This window comes from Heliangelus exortis, chromosome 17 (assembly GCF_036169615.1).
Source record: "Heliangelus exortis chromosome 17, bHelExo1.hap1, whole genome shotgun sequence".
Classification (NCBI taxonomy): domain Eukaryota; kingdom Metazoa; phylum Chordata; class Aves; order Apodiformes; family Trochilidae; genus Heliangelus; species Heliangelus exortis.
The window spans coordinates 7,429,321-7,440,773 of record NC_092438.1 but is presented as its reverse complement, the minus strand read 5'-3'; the positions used below and the strand labels follow the sequence as shown (position 1 = coordinate 7,440,773).

General features: G+C 42.5%; 1 protein-coding gene across 2 annotated transcripts in view; it reads left to right on the top strand.

The window, feature by feature from the left end:
* The first annotated feature begins 777 nt into the window (after window positions 1-777).
* Window positions 778-11,453, top strand: part of PRKAR1B (protein kinase cAMP-dependent type I regulatory subunit beta) — a 91,311-nt gene continuing 80,635 nt past the window's right edge. The window contains exons 1-2 of one of the 2 annotated variants that reach the window (XM_071760796.1): window positions 778-1,013; window positions 1,878-2,081. In XM_071760796.1, the coding sequence (XP_071616897.1) occupies window positions 1,905-2,081 (177 nt within the window). In that variant the 5' untranslated portion in view covers window positions 778-1,013; window positions 1,878-1,904. The remainder of the gene's footprint in view (window positions 1,014-1,877; window positions 2,082-11,453) is intronic. The other variant, XM_071760797.1, reaches the window with a different exon arrangement.

The following is an 11,453-nucleotide window of genomic DNA, read 5'->3' as shown; positions in this document are numbered from 1 at the left end:
TTCAAATTACCATATTTAAAAAGCCTTGTGTTTACCAGCAAGGAGTTTGAGTTCCTTCTCTTGTTGTGCTGCTCCTGCTTTGCCTGCGAGCCTTTGGGCTCCTTACACACCCTTTGTTCTGTGGGAGTCATGTGCATGAATTCCCTGGGATGAGGGGAGACACGGATGTGCACTGGAGCCACTGTTCCCAGCCCTTCCAGAGCTTTGGGGAGAAACTGACCTGAGAAACAGGTCAGAGAAACACAGGCCCATCCTTTGTGGTCAGCACCTTCTTCATGGCCAGTCCATTGTCCTTCATCACCAACCCATCCTTCATTCCTAGGACATTGTCCTTCATCACCAGCCCATCCTTCATACCCAGCCCATCCTTTGTGGCCAGACCTTTGTGCCCATCCTGTCCGTCATGGCCAGGCCACCTTTCATGGCTTGCCTGTCCTTTGTGGCCAGGCCATCCTTCATGGACAGCCCATTCCACCTGGCCAGCCCATCCTTTGTGGCCAAGCTGATGTCCTTCATGACCACCGTGTCCTTCATGACCACTTTGTCCTTCCTGACCAGCGCATCCTTCACGGCCAAGCCACCTTTCACGTCCAGGTTGTCCTTCGTGGCGAGTCACATCCTTCATGCCCAAGCCCACTCTTGGTGGCCAGGCCATTGTCCCTGGTAGCCGGCTCTACTCTCATCGTGGCGATGCGGGGCAGCCGGACCGTGCGGGCCGGGCCGGGCCGGGCCGTGTCCGTGCCGCCTCTCCCGCGGAGGCGGCGGGAAGGCCGCGCCCGTCGGTGAGTGACGGCGGCGGCACTTCCTGCGGGAGAGCGAGCGGCGGGGCCGCAGCTGAGTTGCGGGAGCGGTGGGGTGCGGGGTCCCTCCAGCTCCGGGCAGGCGGGCGGGAAGCAAGGGGAAAGGAGGAGGCGGCTGCAGTGCGGATACCGCCAGGGGAGCCGCTTCCCCCACCTCCACCGCCGGCGAAGGATTGCGGAGCCGCGGCCGCTCAGCCGGCTCCAGCCGTTCAGGTATTTACCGGCCCTCTCCGTGCCCCGGCGGCCCCGCACTCCCTCCGGTTGGCCGAGCCCAGCCGGGCGCAGAGCCCGGTGCGGGGGATGGCTGGGGGGGGGGGGTAGGGAGGAGGAGGCCAGGCAAGGGCCGGTCCGCCAGCCCGGGCCCGGGGGATGCGCTGCCTCCGGCGCCGGGGGACGGGCGGGAGGGCCGGGGACGCCTCCTCAGAGCTCTCCCGGCTCCCGGGGCCTCTCCCGGGGTCCGCTCCCCGCCGCCCCGCTCGGCATCTGCAGCCCCCGGGGTTCCAGCGGCCCGGGAAGAGGCGGCGGGGAGGGCGGTGTAAAAGCCGCTGCCTCCGCGGATTTTGGGTTGTAGTGGAGCGGTCATATATACCCGCTGGGGGAGGGGTGGAATAAAGAGAGGTTTGGGGTTGTTTCCAGCCCCCCCGGTTACCAGACTTCTCTGCCCCCTACTCCCCATCTCCCCCGGGAGATGTTAAAATTTACCAAAAATCTTTCTGTTGGGGAAAACTGGGGTTTCGGTGACGGGGAGGGAGGAACAGAAAAGCAGGGCTTTACACCGGCATTTAATAGCTGTCTTTGCAACTCATGGCCTTGCATGGGTAATTGCACCGTTATTTGTGAAGGCTGAGCGGGTTCTAGGGGTTAAAATGCTCTTTTTGTGCTTACTGGTGTGTTGATTGTACAGAGATGACACGGTTCAGCATTTCCTCATACAGCTTCAAAACCTTAAAATGTTCAGATCATCAGTTCTCAAATAGACAACAGGCAACATTAAAATGTCTTTGCTCCTCCAGATCTCTCTGACAAAGGATTTGGGAACTGTCTCTTATCTCTTTCTTGCACCATTTTCTTACCTAGGTCTGTTTTCTGTTTACAAGCCTGAAGATGGCTGCTGCTTCTTCCTGCAATGTGGAAGAAGACGAGAGCCTGAAGGGATGTGAACTCTATGTTCAGAAGCACAACATCCAACAGATTTTAAAAGAGTGTATTGTAAACCTTTGCATAGCAAAGCCAGACCGACCCATGAAGTTCCTCAGAGAACACTTTGAAAAATTAGAAAAGGTCAGTGATTTTCAGGTGACTTATAATTTTTCATTTTGAAACTGAAGAAGATGGTTTAAAAAGTTTCAGGTAGTTTGATATATTTTTCCTGTTACATTAAAGTTACCAGGTTCTTGTTAAAAAATAGGCTATTTATTAGAAGAAAACCCAACCCTTTATTTGCTGATGTCTACTATAATATTGGCTATTGTGTAGCATTTTTTTGTGTATAGCACCAAGATTATAAATTCTCATCAGACTGCAGTTATTAAAAATTACCCAAAGCATTACAGTCACACTTTATATTATGATACATTGTATCATGAACTCTCATCTATGGGAACAACCTTCCTGCGAAGCAAAATATTTTATTCCCTATTTATTTCCAGTGTCAGCTGAAACTAAAACAAAGTCAGTTTCTCAATTTGAAACTGAACAAAGTCAGGGAACAAGCAAGTTCTGAAACTCATTGAACAGTTTTCCATTTAATTTTACTTCTGTTGCCCATCTGCATTGCTTATCCCAGGATCCTCCAACAAGAGATGCAGAGAGACTTCATATACTGTGACTGTCTTCCACAGCAGTGTAGAGAAAGAAGCATTTTAAAATAGTCTCAAAAATGAAGCCTATGGGTATGTTTTGCAGGAATGACATGTTATGTGAGCACAAATTTTCTCTGGGGATGGGATTTCTCCAGAAATAAATGGGACCACGAGGCTGCAAGTCATTGGTTATACAAGACCACTGTCTGCCAGAAACTTTATTTATATACTTAGTTTTAGAGGAGGATTATTGCCTTTTTTTGAAGGGAACATATAAAGTTGGTAGGCTTAAGATACAGGTTTTGTATATTTTTTTTCCTTCTAGAGACAGAATTTTGTAAGGACAGTAAGCACAAAAATAACCAGTGATAATACATACAAGAGATATAATCATTTTAACACATCTTATTGTCTGCTTTTCAGATAAATATTTTTGCATAGGCAAGAATATGCCAAATTTGTGTAGCTTTTAAAAAATGCAAACATTGTGTTTTGGTGGCAGCCCAGTTAGAATGCTGAGACCATCAGGGAGGGGTAGCATTTGCAAGATGTTTTTAGATTGTAATGCCTATTATTAAAAAACAAAACAAAACAAAACAAACAGCCCCCCCTCACAGTTCTGCATGTTCTAGCCTTCTAAGAACCAAGGCCTGTTTGAAGATAGTGAAATCTGTTGAATTTCCTTTATCATGTTATGAATTGTTACCCATCTTAACATGTGCAATTCTGGACTTCCTGTCTAGAAGAATAAATGCCATTTCTGGAAGAAGTGTCAATAGATGCTGCAGTATTTTACAATATTTTCCCTAGCTAGTGGGATTACTGGAGTTGTTGTACTGGGGGAGTATTGGCTTTATTGACACAGTGCCCAGAACTGAGCCAGGAAGGCAGTTGCTAACCTTGAAAATTTATACATTCTTTCTTGTAATCTCCTATCCAACAAATACCAGAATTCTGTAGCAGGATATTGATCAGGATGCAAACACAGAGGTGATGGATATTGCTTGTCACAGAATGAAAATCTAAAGGCTTTAGGATGCTTCCAGAGGTTTTCTGCACTGTAATTCTTGTTCCTACAGCAGTTTGACTTCCTTGCCCAACTATCTTTGAGGGCTTTGTTGAGATGAATTGCACTGTGGAGGATTTTCTGCATCAGGATTATCTTTGCCTTGATCAGTTGCATAATAACAGTTGAAGGAAATCTTATAAACAGAGAATTCATTTCAGAAAGTTTAAGCCTGTTTTTAGAAGACACTTGTCATCTATAGGTACTCTGAAGACTTAATTGAATTGTCAATGTATCAATTGCCTGTTACAGCTTTTTGTATGTGAATGAGCAATGCACTGATATGTCATGTTTGCTATTAGTTAGTTTAATTTTGGTCCTGTGTAGGGAGAAGAGTGAAAATCTTTGAGTTTAAGCACGATTTTCTAAACAAAGTCATGCATTTTTCCATCAAAGTGGGGTATTTTTGGATTGTTTTCCAAACTCATTAAAACAGACATGTTCTACTGAAGAGAGCAGCAGAATAACAGTGTATATGTCAAAAAATCATGTGGGCAGTTTAGAGATGAAGTGTGGATATTTTGCAAGTGGTTAAAAAAGAACCTTATGGAAAACATGTAGAGCTTGATCCGTATCAAACGCATAGGATTTACCTTAGGGATAAATACAAAAATTCATTTGATTTTGCTACTTTTTAGCTATATCTCATAAAATAACTCAGAAAACCAAGATTTATTGTCGTATGTGTGATCAGACCATCATAAAATGCTTTTCACCTTACTTCAGATGACTTCAGGGTTAGGTCCATTGCCTTCAGCCTACCTCTGTAGTGCCACATGAGAAAGGGCCAGGGACTCACCCCTGACCCCATGACACTGACTGGCCCCAGATGTGATTCTTAAGTCTCACATGTCTAGGACCAGGTTTGTTTTGGCCAGAGTCAGAATGAGCAACTCTGAACAGAGCCAGGGAATGAGCTAATAGTTGAGGGATGTGGACTGTCTTGGGCTAGTATTCAGGTCCATGGCTGGGCCATTTTTTATTTCACATGGCCTGAGAGGGCTGTAAAGGGAGAACATGAATAAATACACACAGATAAAGTGCTGGAGACTGATGTTTGAAGTTTCATTCTGCAGTTGTTGTTTTCAGCTGGAGAAGTGCCCAGGTTAGAAAGAAACGCCCGATGCCTTTGTAAGGTTGCAGCTTACTTGTATCAAGTACAATATTAAAAAGCAGAACTCCAAATAGTTGTAGGAGAATTTTAATATTTTTCTGTTCACTTAGTAATGCTTGGATCTGCTTGTCTTAAGATGCCAGTAATTGCTGGGAATCAGCCAGGTTGCAATATTTTGAAGTTTGCAAGGCAGTTTTCATATGCTGTGACCTACAAACTTCAAGATGACATTTGCTCTGATCAAGTTTACAGTTACTTTGTAAAAATCCCTAACATTCCATTGAGCAAAGAGTTGAAAACAGTTTAGATACCTGAGATTTAAAAAAATTATATAATGTTTTCTTTTGAGTAATTTGTTTTACATTTCTCCGTGACTGTATAGAAATTCTTGTCTGTGGATGGGGTGAGGAAAACCTTTCCCTTAGGGCTATAAATTGGCTTTTTTAGAGCAGAGTAATAGATGTTAGCTAAGAAACTGGCATTATTTTAACAGCTGTAATTAGGTCCTGTTCACTTGAGAATTAAAGAAGGCATAGCAGAGAAAACAGGGAACACATCTTTTATCTCCCATTCCTACCCTATGTAAAAAAGTTAATTACTAATAAGTTGCAGGCAAAGCCTTGCATTTTCAGCTATACCAAGACTGGTAAAAATTTTAATTAGTGTCAGACTGTTTAGTGCTGGGATTATGTGATCAAAGGTAGAGTTGTCTTTCCAGGCTAAGCTAGACTGTGGTTCAGCAGGAAAAAATATATAATGAAGATTAGAACAAATGAAGCAAATGCCACCAAAGAAGGGTAAGCAGCTGGAGCCTGCAGGATATGTTTAGGTGTTACCAGTTTTAGGCTGAAGCCATTTTGCATGCAGTGTATTTCAGAGCAGTGGCCTCACTCTCTGAGCCAGGTGGCCTTTGCTGAAACCTTCTGGACCTGGACTCCCACCTCCTACCTTCTGTTGCCCTGTGCACACAGGAGAAATCCTGTCTTGCACATCCTACTGAACTCACTGCCCTGGATTGCTGTGGATTTATGGGCCCAGGATCTGCTGCATGTCTTAAGATGCCATCCAAAATCAGAGTTTTAGAAGAACCTGGAGTCTACCATCAGTAATTAAATAAAGCAAAATGAGATTATCTGCATAGCTCCACCTGGTGATATTAGACAGTATTGTACACAGAGCTGGTCAGAAAAATAAAGGTATTTATGTGGCAGATTTGCTGTAAACTGGCACTGAAAAGATAGTGTGTAGTAAACTAAAAATTCATTCACTACTAGTAAAATACAGTTTATTTATTTATAACAAAGAGTTTCAGAACAAGGGGTATTTGAGCATCAAAATTTGAGCATCAGGCTTTTCTTCTGCAACAGTAGTGTCTCCCAGTATTTACCTTTTGTAACAATAAGAAATTTTTCAATCAACAATTGCCATCAGCATCTGGCCAAAACAGGGAAATTCCTTCTTATAAGTTGAGGTGATTATGTGAAGTACAGCTCATTCCTGTAAGATAAGCTAGGGGGAGGTGCTGCTGATTGCAGTGCAATGGTGGAAACATTGGGTGCCCTTGCTGTGTGACTGCAGTTCTGAGTAGGCTTGGGCAGCCTCTGCTCCTGCTTTTCCACTGATACCAGTACTGCAAAGAGCTGAACGAAAATCTGCTGTAGTCATCCATAGGCAGTGTTATAAGAGGTGAAAGTTTTCTCTAAACAGATAAGGAAAAAGCTTGAGGCATTTTTAAGACCACTCAGACAAGCTTTCCTAAACACAGGAGGTTTAGGAAAGGGGTGAGGACAAAGGGAATAAGAGCAGAAAGAGAAAACATTTTTTTCCTAAGAAATAGAATGGGTTATAAGTGAAGTTGTGCTCTCACAAGCTTTGTGCACAGCACATTGGAGCTCCCTGTTTACTTTGTGTGGCTACAAGCAGGAGCAGCTTTCCCAGTCTCAAAGTCAAAAACTAACAGAAATGGAGTGCAGTGATGGAATGAGAGGGGAAGTCTGTCTGGATGTTGTCTTGGTTTCACATCTCAAGCTCTCATGTTTTACATTCATCACAATGCTTAAGCCATGTTAATCTTGAAGCATTTAAGTGCCTTTAAAGTAACAGGTTCATACTTAGCTTTTTTTTCTTTTTGAACTAAATACTGTGCCAAATTCTTGTAAAGGTAAAAATGGTACTGGGTCAGGCACTGTCTGATGGCAGGTTTCAGTAGATCACAGCAGAAAAATAGAGCATAATATTTAGTATTTCAATTTAAATTGTATTTATCTAGTAGAAATAGAGCTTTCCTGTGAGCATGTTTCTTCTTATAAAAGGCATGAGTGCATACGTTGTTATTTGGCTGGATTTTAAAAATCAGAAGTGTTGGCTACATTTCTCTTTGATTATATAAGCTTTTAAGTATTAAAAATATGGTCTGGGTTTTGTAACAGAACCTCTCTTCCTTTACTGTGAGGCGTATGTAAGAAAGCAGGGAAGAGGTGGTGATGTGTTAAGATACTGCAAGACACTGGAGAGGAAGCCAGGAAGTGTTAACGTGTTGCAGGAGGTAAAAGGACACCAGTAAAGAGCCTCAAGAAGGCGAGTGATGCAGTCAGAGTGGCAGGAGAGGAGGTGGATTTTTGGCAGGGTAATTTTGCTTAGATTGGAAATTGGGAATAAACTGAGATGCAGAGTGGCCACTGAGGCTGTAGTAGTAGTAGTAGTAGTAATCAAAGCAGTGGATAAGTACGGAGTAGATAAATATGTTAGTAGGAGGGGTGGATGCTGAAGCTATTTCTTAGTGATGTTGTAGAAGGGAGCATTTCACACCAGGAAGGAAGTGGAACAATAGTTGGGATTGTGTGAAAAGTCTCTGATTACAAAGCTGAACGATCACAAAGATAGTAGAGCTGTCTACCATGGCAAAGACAAGGCTGGAAAGGACATTAAGACCTCCCAAATTTCTCCTGCTTTCAGTGATGGCATCAGTCCTGTGCTTCCAACAAAGTGGAGTGCTTTGCCTTTGGCCTTTATTAGTTGTTATAAGTCATCATGTCAGCTTCCAGGGGTGAAGAGGCGGTGTTAGAAACCTTTCTGTATTGAGAGCATCTCCTCTGGGTCACTTCCAGTGAAAAGAGAGATTAGTTACATGCACATGAACTATCCTGCACATTTTCCTGTAGATAAATAGAAGGCAGATTCCAGGTCTGAGAGTCAGAAAACTTTATGAGTGCGCTTGAGGAAAATAAAAAACAAACTTCTCATTTAGAGTGTACTTTGTGTTGCTTCTTTTGAATATAATGAATAAATTGTAGGAGGCAGAGCAGAGAGAGTGAGCAGTGATACTGAACAGATGACTTGCTTTTGAAAGTCTCCTTGGGATGTTGCTGAAAAACTGTACAGTGATTTGGAGCCTCCTTAGGTGCTGTCCTTCCTTCAGCTGAAACAGCTGAGTTTACAGGAGGTGACAAAGCCTCAAAGAAGAGACAAAGAGGGGAACTCCTGGAAGTAAATTTTGCCATTTGAGACTGTCTAAGTTTTGTGTGATGTCCACTGAGATTGGTAGACGTGACACACAGCAGCATGAAAATTCTGTCCTCCTCAGCTGGCAGCTGAAATCTGAGCAAGGTCACCCAAAATGGCACTGGACTATGGATAGCAGGGTCAGACCCACCATGTCCTACACATCAGGAACATCTCCACTGAAGCCAGTGCAGATACTGGTGTGAAGGGAAGAGCAAGATGTTCACTGAGGCTTGCTCAGAGGCAATTACACAGCTTTACAGTTGTGTCTTCCATGCATTTTGTCATTTTAAGGTGGACATTACTGGGCAATATGATTGTGAATTATCTGTGCCATCCAAATAGAGAGTGAGATCGCTTGTTGTCATGACAACAAAAGATGGTGAGCTGTTGACTTGAGAGTGAGTTCTGCACAAGCATTCTCATCAAGCTGTGTCTGAAGATCGGTGTTTGAAGAACTATTCTTCAGAGATCCCATTCCTTCTTTAAAATATTTGCTGTATTTGTGCAGTTTTACCCCAGGATATATGGAAGATGGTGTTCTGAAAGCTTAACCCAGGACAGAGCGTACGCTTTTATTTTCACGAGGCACTCTTTAGTTCAGTAATGGAAATCCTATCTAGACTACAGATAGCAGCATATGAAAAAGCCAGCCAGTCAACTATCTGCTCTTTATATAAAAGGAGTTTGTAGCGAAGAGACTTCCTTTTAAAATGAATCTTATGGTAACTCACTTTTATAATCCTATAATGTGTTTTTGGCTTTAAAAGGTATTTCGGTTTAAGAGCATGCTTTGTGATATTAATTTTATCTCACTGAGCTTTCTTTCATGTTTAAATCTGTGCTGGGGAAGAGGAGATATTATTTATTAATTCCTTGGAAGTGCCTTTTATACAGTGTGTACTGAAAAAGAAGTGTGCATTTGATATTTAAATGGGGCAAACTACTACTCTTCTCTGTGATTAAATATGATCTGTGTAAAAAGAACTGTGTAAGTGCTGCATACTGTTAGTTACCTGACTGCCTTCTTGTTGTAGTTACATTTTAGTGTACTTTCATCTGTTTACTGTCCAGAAAGACCATGATCTTTCAATTAAACTTATGAAGAAGGTACATTTGTGTTCATTGAATATAAACAGAGAACATTAACATTATCAAAGTAATACATAAACTGCAATAGTAATATTATTTTAAGTTCTTCAGTCATGGTTTTGCTTTTGATGACTAGATATTAAATATAATGATTATATGTAGCACACATATTTGTATTTTGAATATTTGTGTTTCTTAGGTGGATAATTATAGTTAAGGAAGCTAGAGACAGTCAGAGAAGAGCAGGGAAAAAGTTGATGAAAATGCTTGAATGGGACTTGTAGTTCTTATACAATAGGAAAATCTGTCTGAGTCATTTTTTTACATATCCAGTGCTGCTGTTTGAAATTTGAATTTGAAACAAAAAAGTTGCAGTAAGAATCTGATACATCTCAAATTTTTTTTCTGTTTTTATGACTACAGCACCTAGATCAAGTGTGTTATGGCCCAGGAGTTGCAGTGTTGTAAACCCACTTTCAAAAATCCTGATCCGAAAGAAATGGGCACTTTCTGAGGCAGGTCAGGGTCTTGAATAGTCATACTTTTAGCCAGCCCTCTTCATTTTATCTCTGCTTGTCTCTTAAATATTTCAGTAGTCCCTTAACCAAAGAATTAAAAGAATGTGTGACTTTTTACCTTGAATTATGTGGCATGGGAAATACTATTTATTTATTTATTTCAGGTAGCAATAATGCATCAAAGATTGCTGTCAAAGGCCAGGTTAATGACAGGGGCAATGTCGGTGATGGTGAGGAAAGAAACTGGAATAAGACCAGAAAAGACAAGTGGCATGACTGAATTTGTCAGACTTTTGTAAACATCAGTGGCAAAACATATATTCATCATCTGTTTTCCTTGCAAGCTTAAAAATTGTGAACTTGTGCCAGTTTTCTGTACCACTCTTCTGGTGTCATACCTGATGAGCTAACTCTAACTCATTTCCTCTGTCAGTGAGACCAGCTGGCTCTGCTGGGAATCTGCCACAGGGCTCTGGTGCTCACACAGCCTCCCTCCTCCACCAGCTCCATGGATTAGCTTTGAGTGGAAAGTCTCACTGGGAATGAAAGACAGAGGCCACGTTCTGGCATTTCTGTCAAAGGAACATCCGTGGATTTTATGGGGTGTGCTGGGGCCTCAGCTTTACTGTATTTTCTTCTGAGTAGCCTGCAACACCACTGATTTGAATTGTCTCAAAACTCCTGGGGTTGTTCAGAGAGTTGTTTGATGAAACCTGGCTGCTTGTGTGTTTGATCAAGATAACCCTGAGGCTATCAGGGTGTAGGTTATGGCTGTGGCAATAGAATAGATGGCAGCAAGGAAAATTACTGGACAACTGCTGCATAAACCAGCTTGCATCCTTACCCTGCTTGTATCTCTCCTGAATGTACCCTTCAGTTTCCTGTATCAAAAACAAGCTGAGGACAGGATGTGGTCCATCCTATCTCCAGGTCTCCCCTGCCTTAGGCAGAGTCAGCAAAGAGGAGAAGGAACCAGCCAGGAGGGCACTGAAGAGATAGCAAAGGCAGTGTGGTGAGCAGGACAGGACTTGACCAAGTCTTGCAACTCTGACATCCTTTCTTGAAGGTTTCTGTACTGCTTCCTGCTCTTGTTACTATCTCATCAGGGATTCCTCTTCATATTTTATTCTCCATTACATGAACGTGAAATGTAGAGAATAATCTTCCTGTTGGCCAGCTGGTGCTAGGCCAGCCATCATTTTTCATAGTCCTCTGGAGCCTACCTTGGATCTTATTTTCTTGGAAGTAGTCCCATTGATTGTAAATCTGTTATATGGCAGAAATTCTGGAGTAGGGAGCATCTTTGTTCTTTCTGGTGATAGTAAGCCTGCAAAGCAGAGCAAGGTGAAGAAACCTAATATGTTAACGTGTGACTTCTGATATGTTCTCTGTACAAGGGACAAGTACAAGCCAGCTAAGAAAATAGCAGCTGTGATGTTGGAAAGTAAGCAAAGGAGGGATTGTTCTTCTGCTTTCTCAACCAGGAATATCTAAAAAAAATGTCTGCAGTTTATAATACATTGGTTTCCATTATGTGTAAGAAAGAGTTGAACAGGTTAA